General features: G+C 52.8%; 5 protein-coding genes across 5 annotated transcripts; 2 read left to right on the forward strand and 3 right to left on the reverse strand.

The window, feature by feature from the left end:
* Nucleotides 1-94: 94 nt before the first annotated feature.
* On the forward strand, nt 95-2778 carry isp4-4 (Sexual differentiation process protein isp4; the record flags this gene model as incomplete). Its single annotated transcript, XM_037317708.1, has 5 exons — nt 95-441; nt 501-1985; nt 2038-2492; nt 2587-2600; nt 2710-2778. 5 exons carry the CDS (start codon nt 95-97, stop codon nt 2776-2778), a joined length of 2370 nt encoding a protein of 789 aa, XP_037182564.1.
* Nucleotides 2779-3388: 610 nt separating this feature from the next.
* On the reverse strand, nt 3389-5082 carry CGCA056_v002451 (uncharacterized protein; the record flags this gene model as incomplete). The annotated part of the gene is made up of 3 exons (XM_037317709.1): nt 3389-4490; nt 4621-4789; nt 4944-5082. 3 exons carry the CDS (start codon nt 5080-5082, stop codon nt 3389-3391), a joined length of 1410 nt encoding a protein of 469 aa, XP_037183373.1.
* A 1631-nt stretch (nt 5083-6713) lies between these two features.
* On the reverse strand, nt 6714-8018 carry CGCA056_v002452 (putative FAD-dependent monooxygenase; the record flags this gene model as incomplete). Its single annotated transcript, XM_037317710.1, has 1 exon — nt 6714-8018. The coding sequence occupies one exon, from the start codon at nt 8016-8018 to the stop codon at nt 6714-6716; it is 1305 nt and encodes a 434-aa protein (XP_037182562.1).
* Nucleotides 8019-8871: 853 nt separating this feature from the next.
* On the reverse strand, nt 8872-10176 carry CGCA056_v002453 (uncharacterized protein; the record flags this gene model as incomplete). Its single annotated transcript, XM_037317711.1, has 1 exon — nt 8872-10176. One exon carries the CDS (start codon nt 10174-10176, stop codon nt 8872-8874), a length of 1305 nt encoding a protein of 434 aa, XP_037182563.1.
* Nucleotides 10177-13965: 3789 nt separating this feature from the next.
* On the forward strand, nt 13966-15131 carry CGCA056_v002454 (SH3 domain-containing protein; the record flags this gene model as incomplete). The annotated part of the gene is made up of 3 exons (XM_037317712.1): nt 13966-14002; nt 14051-14151; nt 14211-15131. 3 exons carry the CDS (start codon nt 13966-13968, stop codon nt 15129-15131), a joined length of 1059 nt encoding a protein of 352 aa, XP_037182566.1.
* Nucleotides 15132-16070: the final 939 nt, after the last annotated feature.

The raw sequence follows: 16070 nt of genomic DNA on the forward strand, positions 1-16070 counted from the left end.
CTCTTGGATATTGAAGGAGTCGGTGAGCCATTGGGCTCAATTGACCTTGTACTGCTAACCCCCAGTGGCCACGTACCCTTTCACAGCAATCAAGATGACATCTCCCGACTCAACGCCCGTTGCAGTTGCCGATGAGAAGCATCATGGGGTAGATGTATCGCAGGCAGCTGACGACCTGGAGAGATTCCAGCGCGACCATCAATGGGACCCAAACCTCTCCGCAGAGAAGGCCGACATGGTCAAGAAGGCGCTACAAGATGGAGATTCTGAGGAGATCATCACTGCCGACGCCATCCTCACGGAGGACTCGCCCTACGAAGAAGTCAGAGCCGCGGTTCGCAACACTGATGGCGAAGAGGTTGCGAACACGGTCCGCGCCTGGGTTCTCGGAATGATTTTCGTTACAATTGGCAGTGGACTGAACATGTTCTTGAGTATGAGGTAAGAGACCAAGGGACTTCTATGACACAGGCCTACAGCTAACTGAAATGTGTCAACAGGAGTCCAGCCATCAACTTTCCCTCAATCATCGTCCAGTTGCTCGTCTACCCGATCGGTTGCTTATGGGCAAAAGTAATGCCAACGAAGGTGTTCAACACATTCGGCCTTCAGTGGACCCTCAACACCGGACCCTTCACAATCAAGGAGCACGTCGTCATCACTCTGATGTCCAACGTTTCCATCAGCTACGCCTACAGCACCGACGCCCTTCTCGCACTGCAGGGCAAGCCCTTCTACGACATTAACCTTGGATGGGGCTTCCAACTGCTCTTCACACTCAGCTCTCAGCTGATTGGAATCGGTCTCGCCGGTCTCTGCCGCAGATTCCTCGTCTGGCCGTCCGCCATGATCTGGCCAAACCAGTTCGCCAATACATCTCTCTTTTACGCTCTGCACGATAAGAGCAAAAGCGACGGCACGCACAGCAACGGCTGGGTCATCAGCCGATACCGATACTTCTTCTACGTCATGGGAGCCATGTTCATCTACTACTGGATCCCTGGCGTCCTTTGGCAAGGCCTGTCAGTGTTCGCCTTCATCACATGGATCAAGCCGAACAACGTGGTGGTGAACCAACTCTTCGGAGGCTTCACTGGCCTTTCGCTGATCCCCATCACGTTTGACTGGACTTACGTCTCTGCTTATCTTGGCGATCCTCTCCTGTCTCCGACGCATACTCACATCAACGTTTTGATTGGTCTTTTCGTCTTCGTTATCCTCCCGACCATCGGCATCGCCTACACAGGCGCACTTTTCTCGGAATACCTACCCATCAACACCTCGCAGACGTACGATAACACCCAAGGCAGCTACAACGTGAGCAAGATTCTTGGTGCAGGATACACATTTGATGAGGCGAAATACAAAGAATACTCGCCCCTCTTCCTTGCCCCAACATTTGCCCTCAACTATGGTCTGTCTTTCGCCGCTCTCACCGCAGCGATTGTTCATACCGGTCTTTTCCACGGAAAGGAGATTTGGTACCGACTCAAGACGGCCCGCAACCAGGAGCCCGATATCCACATGAAGCTGATGAAGAAATATCGCGATGCGCCTGAGTGGTGGTATGCTGTCCTTCTCGTCATTGCCGTTGGCCTTGGTCTGGCTACTGCTGAGGGCTGGGACTCGCAACTGCCATGGTGGGCATTCTTCGTCGCAAACTTCCTGGCGACAGCTTTTGTCGTCCCAACTTGCACGATTCTGGCCATCTCTAACTTGCCGCTCGCCCTTAACGTGCTCTCCCCGTTCTTGGCTGGATTCATGATTCCAGGAAAGCCTATCGGTGTCATGATCTTCAAGGTGTACAGCACGATTACCCTTGGTCAGGCACAAACGTATTCGGGCGATCTCAAGATGGCTCACTACATGAAGATCCCCCCACGCATTACTTTCTGGTGCCAGGTCGTCGCTACCATCTGGGCAGTCTTTGTGCAAATTGCCGTGATGAATTGGACCCTGGGCAACATTGAAGACTGTTGCGCGCTGTAAGTTGAGCACTTGTCATACTCTCACCTTCGTGTCTAACCAAAGTTTTAGTCACCAGACCGCACACTTCACTTGCCCCAATGGAAGAGCATTCTTCTCATCTTCGATCGTCTGGGGAGTGATTGGTCCTAGACGCATGTTTGGAGCTGATTCCCTCTACCACAACTTCAACTTCTTCTGGCTCATTGGTGCATGCCTTCCTGTCGTCTTCTACGTCATGACAAAGGTCCTTAACCTCAAGTTTGCCCGAGCCTTCCATGCCCCGGTCATGCTTGGTGCTATGGGTTGGCTGCCGCCTGCGACGCCCCTCAGCTTCTCCAGCTGGGCCATCGTTGGCCTTATTTTCAACCACGGCATTCGCAAGAGATTCCATGGTTGGTGGAGGACGTACAACTACATCACGGCCGCCGCTTTGGACGCGGGGCTCATCATCAGCACTATCGTTATTTTCTTCGCCATAACGCTGCCCAATGTCACGATACCCCAATGGTGGGGGAATGTCGATGGTAAGTGCGAACGTGTTCCTTCCCAATCTGGCTTTTTATGCATTATCTCGTCGTCAAACCACCATCATTAAGTTCATGAGCTGACCGTGTCTAGTGTATAACACCCTCGTAAGTAACGCGACGCGCCCGCCTCACTTTCAGATAACACCTGTGACGCAATACCTCACTGCCGTATCCCCTCAATCAAGATCGTCAACTGACCTTTTCTCCCAATTAGGACTCTACATATGGCGCCATTCTCAAGACAGTGGGGGAGAACGAGACGTTTGGTCCGTCCAGTTGGTGAGGGATCGTGAATCACGCCGCATCACGATGCACACAGCCGCGGCTAGCGCAGGGCATCCGTTTTTTTTTTTTCGCTGCCCGAGATTGCTACCCAAACAGCCAACTTCCCTGATGCATGCAATTGTGACTGAGTTATCACGTCACACACATTGCGAGCAACTGTTGGAGCACACGTGTATGATTTCATGATGCAGGCATTTTCGGAAATAGTTGTGAAGAGAAGAGAGAAGACAACTTTGCGCTGTGTTTTTCATTATCATTTGTACACTGTCTTGTAATGTACCGTCCTTGTAGTAGATGGCTAGGGCCAGAAAGAAGAAGAGAAGGTCATAAACAATTCTAATTGTAGTCCGTTAATGCTGGGCGGATTCTTCGTTATTTGGTTTGTAGGTATTTGTGAGTGTGTCTGTGCCGCAGTGAAACATGCAATCGTCAATGATGATAGTCGTAAAAAACATGGAGCCGCCCTCATTCTGTCTCTCGCGCGCGCTCGCGCATCTGACTCCCAGGGTGGTTAATCAAATGCAACCGAAAATGTTCGCGCCTCTTATCCCCCGCCGACCGCGTGCCAAAATTTCAATCCAAGACATCTTCCAGTCCCTTTTGATAAGTCAATCTGCCCTGGCTGTCGCAACGTCGTATACGGATCCCTCCTGACGTTGACTACGGGACCGGGGGAGCTCGAGGCGCTGTCGGTATGGCCGAGATGCTCCGTCAATGTGGTTAGACATTCTTCGCTCGAGGGCCTCGGGCCTGGGGGGCGGTGGGTTGCGTTCTCGTTCTCGTTCTCGCTCCTCTCTTCGCGAATGCCTTCTCTGTCGAGAAGCGTCGGAAGCGAAGGAACGGATGGAGGCCGCGTCGTCCCGATCGAGGTTCCGGATGGAGGGCGCCTGTGAGGGGGGCATGCTGTTGTACTGAGCCGGAGAAGCGCCGTTCAGGTGAGGCGGCATCGGAGGAGCCGGCGGAGGCATGTTATTCAGATGGGACGGCATAGGGGGAGCCGGCGGGGGCATACTGTTGAGATGCGGTGGCATGGGGGGAGCAGGGGGAGGCGGGGGTCCCATCGAGCCCATGTCGGGCAACGGAGGCGCGGGCGGAGGCGGAGCGGGTTCGGTGCTGGGGACATGACGAGGTTGAGACTGCGCTTGATGATACGATTCCCTCCGCGCGGCGTCGGCATATGAATCCCTCCGCTGTTGGGGTTCGACGAGTGACCTCCTCGATCCCACGAAGGATTCGTTGACGTGGTAAGTCATCTCCGGAACAGGAGATGTCCTCTCCCGCTCGCTTTCGCCTTCGAGGTCGTAGTCTGGCTCGTCGTCGTCGTCATCGGGACCACCATTTACCACACTCGCCTCGAGCTTTGCACCCTTCTTGCTGACCAACTTGCCCTGGCGGTACTGCTCCAACGCCCTCTTCAGAACGTTGCGCATGACGGCTTTGTTGACATTCCTCCGTACGCGGTCGAAGTAGCGGGTCACGTCGCCGACGACCATGACCTGCGCGTCGTGATCGACCTCGAGGACATCGGCGTAGTTGGCTCGCGAGTTTTCCTTGACGCGGAACTTGCCGGGGCGCAGCTGCATGCCCACCGGCGAGAAGGGCAATTTGTCGAAAGGCGGCGTCCGGTCATTCTCTTCGAAGACGTAGCCCTGCTGGCTCGAGTCGATTCCGGGCTTCTGGAAGTCGTTCTTGGTGGGGGTGGAGATGGGACTTTTTTTGGGGAGCCGATCGGGTTAGCGAACAGGATTGGGAGGGAGGGGTAAGATGATTGAAGAAAAACAACGGAGTGAGTCGCAACGCAACGACGACGACGACGACGATGAAGAAGAAATATGCTTACACGCAGATAACGTAGTGCGGAAACGTGTCGCTATGTCGAAGGACAATGAAGCGGGTGTATCCAAGGCACTTCCACTCCCATTCGAACTCATGCGAGTCGGCCCAGAGGAACTCGAAGACATCGCCTATCTCCAGCCGCGACGCGGGGCCAATGTCGTAGCCCTTGCGAGCTGTTGATGGTCTCGAAAGTCAGCAAAAAGAACCACGTTTCAATTTGTCGCGTGGCAGAACGACAACAGAAGAGTCACAGCCTGGTTGCCCCCAAAGGCCCATCGGCGTGGATCTCCCATCTCGTGCGCTGGTGGTGGTGTTTGGGCGACTCACCCAGAGGGTGCTCATACGAGCTCTCATGCGTGCCTACTGACGCATCATCTCCGTTTCCCGAGTCCTTCCCCGAGTCACTCTTAGTGCTCTTGGTACTCTTACTCCTGAAAGTCGTAAATTCTCGGTTCCCGATCACCATCTCTTGCCACATCCCACGGAAAAGGAAGAAGAGAAGAAAGAGAGGGGATTCGAAGAAGGGGATATCTTATGGTTCAAGGTGCCGCTTGAGAGGTCAGAAGCTCTGGCGGGGAAAAGAAAGAAGGATGATCGGTCATTGTAGCAAGACTGGACTGAGACGGGGACTATGACTGGGGGGCAAAGAGAGGTGAGCTGTCGGAATCGGACGTGAATTGAGCCAATGCAATGCAAGGAGCCCAACCAGAAAGCACGCAGCCGATGTCTGGGGCTGCTGGATGGACCGACCGACAGACCGATGTGGGAGGGACTCAGGGGGCACTGGACGGAGAGGGAGGCAGGGCGACTCGCGAGGGATTCAGGTCAGGGAGGCAGCAGAGAAGGGCGGTCTCGTCAACCCGCGGCCGGCCCTGTTGGCAGCCAGTTGCTCTTTTTTCCGCCACGTCGCTAAAATGGATCATGCGCGGTGTACATGATGCCCAACCTCCACCGCCATGCGTCTGCTCTCATGTCAATGGTCGTGATCAGTCTGCTCATCCCCACCCGCCGCGATTTCAACCAGACATTTCTTGTCCCAGCGCAAACAAGGGCTTCTTGGGGGTTCCAGCGCGGGTCGAGGGACCCGTCACCGCTCTTTCGGCGGAACCTTCGCCGGCCTTCCGGGGTGGCTGATCAATCACTTTTGCCCGCCTTATCTGCTCCGAGGCAGAGGCAGAAAACCTGTGACTATGGAGCTGGGAGGCCGGACGGCCTTGGCTTCATATAGCAACGGCCTGCAAGAGCCTGCGAGAGCGGTTAGGAAGAGCCCAAACATGCTTGATGCGTTGATCACGAAGTGCCTGGCATGATGACCGTCTGGATGTGTGCGGGTGCAGCCGCTATTTTATCTGTGTCTTAGCACAAATGAGGGGTCGATGGGCCTAAAAATAACACAAAATTCCAGGGGATTCCTCCGGCACGATCCTAATCGGAGAAAATGGATCTCGACGAGCCAACATAACACCACACAATGAAAGAAGAGCCTCTTGAAGCCAACGCGAGAGCAAAAGAGCTCAGCAACAACTCGTCCTATGTCGCACATTGCCGTCCAGTCTTCGACTCACCATTGGCGACCTAAAATTTCATGCTTCCGTCCTCCTGTTCGGCCCAGGGGTCTGGGACACTACCACTCTGCACCGACCAGGATCCTGCTGCTCCCCAACCACTCAGGGCCTGCCCGACATAATCCGCGAACTTGTCCCCCAGTCTCACACCGTCAAGTCTCAAAGAGAGCCTTACCTTGCTTGCCTTCAAAATCTTGTCGGTCAGGTTACAGGCTCTTCACCGACCCAGAATGATTTCATTTTTCTCTCATAAGTGGGCCTGGAAATTCCTTCGAATTTTCCTCTTGTTAGTCATCACTTCCAGTCGCACGTGAGAGAATCTCTGAGTCAGAGCCACTGGACTGTCTCTCCAGCTGTCTCTCTCGGCAATGCATCCTTGAGTCTCTTCAACGGTATGCGCAATTGGCGCAAGATCTGTACACTTGGGACCAGAAAGTACTTGAATCTTGGATATTCGAATGACTAAGATGCCCCTATGTACAGAAATGTTAACTAACGCTACCTTACCAGACCCCACGCACGGAGCTGAACCTCAATGCGTCACCGGCTTGAGCTCCGCCACAGGTCTCATGGCGAACATGTGTCCTGCGCCCCCAGTGCTCCGCTTCACCATGACCACGCCTCTCTCTACCATTGATCGCTCGTACTCCTTCAACCTGGCAATCTTGTCTTGGGTCTGCCTCGAGCCGGAAAAAATTTCAACCAGCGCTCCGAACAGGTCAGCAGCGTCTTGAAAGGCGGAGTTCGCACCGACGCCTCCGACAGGTGACATGGGATGAGCTGCATCTCCAAGCAATGTGACCATTGGATGCGTGTCCTCAGCAGAGTTGATAAACTCGCTCCAAGCCGATGTGAAAAGCTCCTCAGAGGTTGTATGGAAAGCAAGGGTAGATGCGGACTCCACATCTTGCTTTTCGATCAGCGTACGTATCGACGAGTGCCACGGCGATGCCATGGATTGTGCCTGTTGAGCCGATTGGGCATGGTCGAATCTCAAAAGCTCCTCAGACTTTGTTGGCACTACGTCGTCGCGGAAGCACAAGACCCAGTAGACGTAATTGGATGGAATGTGGTATTTCGTCCTCATGACTGAGTCCAAGGTCTTGTCGAACACCATGTTGTCGCAAAAGAGCTTCACCGGGCTCTCGCTGGACTCTCCAGTAAGTGACATGCCGCCGACAATCTCGGCAGGCACAGCAGACGCCAACTCTGGTGTTCGAAAGGTCTTTCCAAACACGGCTCGGCCTTCGGTGTCCAAAACGGTGAAGTTGGGCAATAGCTGTCGTCGGATAGCCGAGCGAGTGCCGTCCGCACCGACCAGGAGGCTACCTGTCTCCTTGGTTCCATCACCAAAGGTAACTTCAACTTCGCCTTCGAGATCCGTGGTATAGCTTTGAAACTTCTTCCCAAAAGAAATATGCTCTTCAAGGCCTTCCAGCAAAATGTTGCGGAGAATGGCGCGGTCAACATTGTACGCCTTGCCTTCCTGGAATCCCTGTCGTCCAGCCCCGGTCTTGGGAGGCGGGCCGGGAAGAGGCGTTGCCCACTCGGTGGGCGCGCCCGTCTTCGCATCCATTCGGCTGAACCCTGGCTGCATCGGAGGGGAAGTTGCTTCGAAGGCCTGCCAAAGATGGCCGGGGAGAAGTTTCTGGAGAGCAGCGGCTCCATCGGGGGAGATGCGGATACGGTAGCCCTGGGTGCGGAAGGCCGCCGAGGTATCTCGCTCGAACACGTGAAATGGGATCGGAGGGTTGGCGTTTTTGAGACTTTGAGCAAGGGCTAGACCGCCCAGACCGCCGCCCACGATGATGATGCGTGATGCTGGTGAAGAATTCATGATGATTTTGTTGTTGAAAGTGAAGGGGTTTCAGAATCCTCGTAACCCAATAAAGTCGTGACTCGGGACGTGTGTTTAGTTTGATGATACGAGAGAACAGGGCGCAAAAATGACCAGGCGTTCGTGAAATTTATACCCGTGAGTTGATTTGAAGACATCTTGACATCCGGACATGGACTTCTACTATAAGTCGGGTCATACATGGAAATTTGTCAAAGACCAGACCCGGTTCTGACGGTTGAGCGGTCGCTGGTGAGACTGCTACAATGCTTCGGGACCGAGCGTCGCACCCGTGGCCGAGCGGTTCCGCCCACCTACCACGTGTGCCGGGTCGGCGATGAGGACCATCGCTCGGCACTAGCCTCCATAGTCGACGCCACTCAGATTTTGGTGGCTGAGATCCCTCATACGGTCACTGCGGACAGAGGGGGCACAGAACGAATGAGAAGCTTGATGTTCGAAAGGCAACGAATGTTGCTCATGTGCCATTGCGTGTTGCGGGACAGTGAGATTGCTATATCAACAGATCAGAGGTTATTTCCTTGAAGTAGGCATTCGATTTACTGGCCTTTCCATGAATGGGTCGCGATGAGGCCGGCGTGCTGCGATGCGTCATGACCGACAAAATGAGAATGAAATTGACAGATGCTCAATCGTCCGAGTAAACTACTTCCATTACACTAGAAGGTCTCCCGAAACACATTCGTATTTCTTTTCTACTGAAAGCTATCTCAAACACTGTCCCTCATGTTTTTTTTTCGCTCATTCCAAGTTGTACCACATAGGTAGCCTCAACGTCTATCCCTATGCCGGGTGTACTCCTGTGACCTGTTTGATCATGCTACCAGTTGCTCTAACGCACAATCGCATCCTTGAGAGGGATGTCCGTCGGAGCAAGAGTGGCAACGCTGATGTGAGGCCAAGAGAGGCCAGCAAAGTTGAGCATGACAGTCTGAGAGTACTGGATCTGAGTATACTCGACAGTCACGGTTCTTCCCGTAGTGATCTGCTCATTCACAACGAAAGTAGGGACTCCATCGTGCTGGCCATGAGCTGCCGGTGAGACAGTCCCCAACTGCCCCAACTTGAGTTCAACCTCAGCTCTCACAGTCGAAACCCAGTAAGTCGCCTTCATGCTCACTGCATCCGCGTTGCTGGGCGGTCCATTGGTGGTGCCCTTGCCAGCAACCAGGAAACCAATGTTGCTCGTGCCCCCGCCCGCCTTTGAATCAGTCGACACAGTGAAAGTGGTGGATTTGATGATATTCTTTTTCTCATTGACCTCACCCAAGATGATGTTAGGGTTGTCGATCATAGCTTGAGTGATGCTGCCGTTTTTGACGAAGAGGTCCAGATTCTGGGGGAGGCGGTGCGTGGCATCGTCCTTGGCTTTCATGCTGTCGAAGTGTTGTAGGTTGCTCCCTGCCTGGACTGTCCCGATAATAAATGGGGTCATGCTCACTTTATCGATAGTAGGTGCCCCATCTGTGGTGACTGCTTCATCAAAGCACTGGGCATTGATTGTAGTCCCATGAGGAATAGATCCCATGCGTGCGTAAGACGCAGGAAGAGCGGGGTCATCGGTCGGGGGAACGCGCATCCAAAGACCGGGCTCGAAATGGATGACTGGCTGACGGGTGTTTGGCTTGATCTCCGTCAAATCGATGATAGTTTGCACGTACGAAATTCCATCGAGTCCGATGTCGGGTTGATCGTCCAAGCCACGATTAGGGACCGCTCCGTTACCATCACTGGAGAGAGGCGTGGAAAAGACCTGCGTCTCTGCCGTCAGGTTCAATTGCAAGATGTTGTCCGTAACTTTGACGTCGTCGCCTTGAGGCGGAACTTTCAGCTCGCTGATGCCAGCCTTCTTGTTGTTCGGACGGAAGATTGTGTTGAAACCGAGACCTTTGAATGTTCCCTTGAAGTGTCGAAGGACCTCCAAGTCAGGGACTCTCAATTCGGATACCGGGGGCTCCAGGTCAGCAACGCCATTGTGGCCGTTGGTTCCCTTGCTGCTGTGGGCTCCATTGGTGCCGTTGGACGTGGATTTACCGTTGACGTTGGGAAATGCACCTTCTTGGAAGTGTGCCGATTCGGAGAAGGTGAAGCCTGGCGGGAGGCTGATGGAGACAGCTGGGGCAGTGAATTGCTTCATGGTAAATGGTTTATAGTAAGTGTGGGATGAAGAAGATGTGATAGGGAAGCATAAGGCAAGAGAAGCAGACCCAACTGGACTGAAAATGCACCTTTATATAGAAGGGCACTCGATCGTTGCTGAGCGAATACTCATGGTTTGGTCTGCATAGAAGCAGAAGCCGAACCCAGTCTTGGAATGGATGATATGAATGGAGGATGCAGTGATGGCTTCAGCATATGGGCTGATATAAGACAGGCTGAACGCCGTGGCGTAGAGCTGGCCAAATGCGACGAAAATGAGTAGCCAACCGCTTCACCAAGGTCTATCCTGAAATTATGCGGCGTCCGTAACTACATTTCAGATCTAACATGTCACTGCAGAAGCCCCATGTATAGCTACTGCAAGCTTTGGAACCTCTTTAGGTGCTTTAATGTTGACAATCGAAAGCTCCAAATCGTGTAGATCATTCATGATGAAGAATACCAATCCGATCCAAGTCGTAATACAGAATGGGTCGTAGAAGTACCTCCCTAATGAGGTAAAAGTGAACATGGACGACAGGGAAGTCACTCACGTCTCAATGTGAGACTTTTTGGGCAGCATGGAAACATGGGGGTTGGAATTCTGGGATCCTTAGCTGAGCGCAACGTGGTTGCACCACGCTGTGTTCCGCATCCGGCATCCAAAGGACCCTCCCGCAAACCGATAACCACCGGCTTGTTGCTTACAAACTTTCTGTTTAATCCAATCAGCTCGAAAGACGCTTTCAGAAAGGCTATTGATCATGCGTTCGAAATCAACGCCGTAAGCTCATTGAAAATATGGCCACTTTTGGTTCTAGGCCGTCTGCGAATGCTAGACCCTGCATGCTTGTCTCACCCGACGGCAGCAAACGGTCGCAAGATCAGCCTGCTTGGTATTCCGGGACCGCTTATTGGACAGAAGCAGCATCTAAGTTTCCAGCTGAACTTGGCAGAATTTTTCAAGTTGAGGGATTCTCTGCCCGAAAACATCATGACACCCGGCCAACGGGGCATGGACATGGGCCAGTATTGCCTGCATACCTGCGACTTCAAGTTTCATTTGCCATATCAGCTCAACGGTAGGCTTCTCGGGCGACACCAATTTGGTGGCTCATAGCAACGTGTCCGGTTCCAGCTGACACACGGAATCTCCGCCCAAAATACCGAGACATGCTGTATCCCATCTTAGCACTCGCCTAGCTCCCGTAGGGTTCCCGGGAGGTTCCCGTCCCGCTAGCTCCCGCTAAATGAAATTGGGTTGCGGGCCAGCCGTGGCTGCTCGAGGGACAAAAGGACAAAAACACGAAGTGTAGGTTGAATTAGCTCCCTGACTCTACCTTGGTGTCGTCGAGGTCCAGCCCTTGACGATAGCCTCCTTCAGCCGTCGTCCTAGACTACCATTCCTACCCGTATCTTCTCAGTCTTCGCAGCTCTTTCCATCAGTTCCTGTCGTTGATGATTGAGTATTGCGAAGAGAATCTTGAACGCAATGGCAAACCAGTAAATCCCCGCGGCACCAGTAAACAAGGTACTGAGAACGATAAACGCCAAAGCCTTTGCGCCATATTCGACATGAATGCCCAAGTTTCTCCCTAACATTCCAATCGTACCACCAACAGCGAGGACCAAGGTGACGGTGATTACACCTATGCTTATCTGGGATCCAGTCGCAAAAAGTGAGACGAGAATGTTCGCCAGCATGTTCAGCTTACTGGATCTGAAAACCACTCCCGAAATTGAGCTGATGATAAGTAATGCGTTTCCGACGAGGGCTATTATGTAGAAGGCAAAAAGAATGTTTCCCAGTGCCGAGAGAATGTCGTCGAAGGAGCCGAAGATGTCAGCAATCTGCCCCGAGAAGGGTATGGTAATGTTCGCCACCCCTAGGGGGATTTTCGTTGGGATCTTGGAGACGAGATCCTCAACTCCTAAGTCTAATCAGTAAAGATTTCCTCTGAAGACACGTCATCACTGTAGGCCTCGTGTCTTACCAACTCCTTGTTCGCTGTATCGGGGACATGCCGACATGGGCCCGGATGCTCCTCTTGACGACTCATTCAGGGGCATCCCCATGCACACATTTGCCACATAGAAGGTGTACTGATTCTTGATGCCAATGATGGAGCTGATCTCATCTATGAAGGCCTTTTCAATGACTTGAATTTCGCCTTCGATCCCGTGCGTGATGTTTCCCAGCAGACTACCAATGGCCCCCGCAGCTGCTGGAACAGCAGACTCAAGGCTCCCAACAATCTGGGCTGGGTTCGGAATCAGGCTTGCTAGGGCTGCCGGATTCTCGAGAACAACCAAAGGATTTGGTATAGAAGATGCAACTCCTTGGAGAGCGCCTATTGGGTTCTCTAAAATCTCCAAGGGATTTGGTATTGTTGGTGAGGGATCGGGAATAGGCGAGCGGCCTGCAAGTGCGTGGTGTTGTACAGGGGCCTGAATGGCTCGAGACGTTGTGCCGGATTGGTTCAACGATGTCAGACTTATCTAACGACCATGTAAGAGCATGCTATAACAAAGAGTATCCCATTCACGAAACATACCGAGAGGAAGTAGACGTCGCTCGCCTGATCGGCCTGCCGACCAGAGAGAACGAGAACCAATGTCAAAGAGAAAGAAACAATACTGAGAGCAGCCGGTAACAAGGCTGACCGACGATATTGCCGTCGACTCGCGAGACGGCTCTCTAGACTGGCAGTTGACTGGCTGAATGCGCTGAACATGTTGCGAGGGATCAGGAAGAGATGAAAGATGAGGGGCTTGGCAACAAAACCCATCCCACACTGAGCGTGATTATGCCATCTAGATTAATATTATCGAAACCACATGTGAATTATTTCTCATGTCCAAAGCCCCTTGTAGATCAGATCTTATCTCCGCTTCCAGAAACGCGAATACGATGATCCGTACTTGCCGAGAGCACTGCCATTACGGAAAGTATCTTCGTGAACAATGACTCCATGGTTGACAGACTGTCAGTAGACAACCTCCACATCCCAGGACCACGATCTTATCAGAATGAAATTCCATTCGCTCAAAACAGGTTTTCAGCTGGACATTGACCGGTGTTCCCCACGGGATGGATCAAAGTCTCTCAGATGCCGGTGGGAGCCACAGATGTCGTGTGGCAGTTGTCATCGCGACTTACAAGCCGCTTTCGGCAACGTCTCCAGCTCAGCCGCAAAATGCCCTTTGCGTCTCTGCGCCTCGCAGGGCTCCAGAGTCTAATTCCTTCTTTACGTGATTGACGTTTCGCAGTCTCTTTCCCGCAGGGCGCGTCAGCCTATCAGCGCTCACGGATAAACTTGAGAATACTCTGGTTTTGGCTTCATCCAATGTTCTCAAACCGGTTCATTACCCGTTTGGTAGGTGTGGCTATCAACACACAGACAGATGCACGTCAATGGGATGTACGTTCGTTGGACCCTTCAACGGCAGATGTCAATGCATGTGAAGATTCGTGGAGGCTGAGTCCAATGAACAGAGGGGAAAACCTCAAAAAGGGAAATCGAGTCGTGTGATGTACGCGGCCGGCCTGGTTGAGTCTGGGTCGCTTCTGATTTCCCGGAGAGGACAACCTCCAGATGTCCGAAGTGGAATTCGATTCATGAGGGCAGCATTGAAACAGCTGGCCAGCTGGATCTACTACAAATATGGCAAAGACTCGGCAGTCTGCAACAACAGTCATGTTTAAGGCATACCAATGGAATGCATCACTGCCAACAACACTGTATCTAACCTTTTCTGACGTATCTAGCTTGAAGTCTCAATCATCATGGGCTTCCACAACCCACTTCCTTCATCTATGGAGGGTAAGTTCAGATTCAAACATTACATGTACAAACACTGACAGCACCCAGCTGAGTGCAAGAAGTGTGCAAAAATTTTGACATCGTTTGTTGATGCCAGGCGCTTCGGCCCCGACAGAGTCATTCCAGCCAAAGTGTTGTCTTCAGCCAAGGTGAGTAGCCTTCTCAACCGGGCCATCGGGCAGTGCTGCTTACACAAATCTTTCGACAGGGTCTCGCAGTTATCACTGTATTCAAAGCCGGCCTATTTGGATCGGGCAGATTTGGCAGTGGAGTTGTCGTTGCCCGTCTGCCCAATGGTTCATGGAGCGCTCCGTCAGCCGTCGCCCTTGCCGGCACTGGCATAGGAAGTCAAATCGGCCTTGAACTTGTCGATTTCGTCTTTGTTCTCAACAGCTCCGACGCAGTCAAGACCTTTACTCAAGCAGGATCCCTGAGCTTCGGAGGCAGTCTGTCGCTGGCTGCCGGTCCTTTTGGACGCACAGCAGAGGCTGCTGGAGCAGCCAATCGACGAGGTGCCGCGGCCATCTACAGCTACTCAAAAGCCAAGGGATTCTTTGCTGGGATCTCTCTGGAAGGCTCAGTGATGGCTGAGCGGAAGGGTGCGAATGACAAGATGTACGGATGGCCGTACTCTGCGGGCCAACTCCTCTCCGGAGTAGTTGAGCCTCCTGCCGCAGCTGCGCCGCTGATGGAAGTTCTCAAGATGAATGCATTTGGAAGCTACATGTTCTTGCCGATTGGCATTCAAAGTCCGGCCATACCGAGTCCTAGGTTGGAAGCTGAAAGAAGCGCCGGCGCTAGCTACGATGATGCGGATGTGCCCCTGGTGGCACTGTCACCACGCCCTCTTCGGTCCAGACTTGAGACTGGCACGATGACATCGCAGCAGCAGTCCAGAGATAGTGAGGAGCAGCACGCTGCGGAACAACGCCTGCAGGCCCTTCGATACGAGGGAAGCCAATCTGGAAGACAACGGCCAAGAGGTCAGCAGCCCGGCGCACAGCATTCTGAGACAAGGGCCGGGAGGCAAACGTCGCCGAGACAGCACCTGCAAAGGCAGGAATCTGAGAGGCAGAGATCCGAAAAGCCTGCCCAGTTATATCTGGATGATCAGTCGAACATGATTTGAATGTGGGCAGGTATTGTGTGACAACACGGAGAAGAATTTCAGAAGTCATTCGTCTCGCTTCATGTCTAGGACAATGTTGCCTTTGTATTCAATGCTGCTTTTACCTTTTGAGCCCAGCCACATCCGATTTGTGGAGGTTTACGCCACACTATGAAAATGAATTCGATGCTTACTTTCCATTTGTGTTAACTTAGTCTCTTACCGTTTCATTGTACAGGTGACAGAGTATCATTGCTGTCACTTGTCAAACATTTAATTCCCGACCATCTTGACCCGCAGAAGACGAAGAGGCGGAGTGCGAGATGCTGTGTTGGACAATGAAGGGCGCTAACCCAGGGGCTAGAGCAGAAGTAGATAACAATGCGGGCCTATTGTTCCGCCTATCTTCAGTGCACGTGCCCAAGAGCAGGGGGCCATGATGTCTTGGCTGTAAGCATCCTCGGCTAAAGCGGCCTAGTTTGACCATTGTTTTCGCAAGCCAAGGTCATACACCGAAATTCACATCTACAAAGTCCATCATGTATTCACTAGCAAGAGCTTGAGGCTCCGGCTTACCGGCACTGCGGGAACAGGGTGCTTTTCAGTCTCAACCTTGCCGGTTGGACTTGCAGATACAGCCACTTAGACAAACCAAAGAACCGGGAGGCGTCGCCAAATGCGTGAACTTGGCAGCTGTCTTAGGCTTTGGTCAGTTCCCTAGTAATGAACGGCGCGGATCGCGTGGGCAACTTGATCCAAACGAGTCATTGTCACTGGCGACATCGGATAGGCGTCCTGGAACACCACAGGCTCCGCATGGAACCGGGGACCCCCCCGAGGTGGAACGGACGAATAGATCGAGGCATCGCTTAAGATATCCGTGCAACATGGAGCCTCGGCCGATTCATCGAGATTCACTGGACGAGGGATGATGTCACGCTCCATGAGATTAGCCGAGTT

The sequence above is a fragment of the Colletotrichum aenigma genome (assembly GCF_013390185.1).
Source record: "Colletotrichum aenigma strain Cg56 chromosome Unknown KSG_Cg56_contig02, whole genome shotgun sequence".
Classification (NCBI taxonomy): Eukaryota; Fungi; Ascomycota; class Sordariomycetes; order Glomerellales; family Glomerellaceae; genus Colletotrichum; species Colletotrichum aenigma.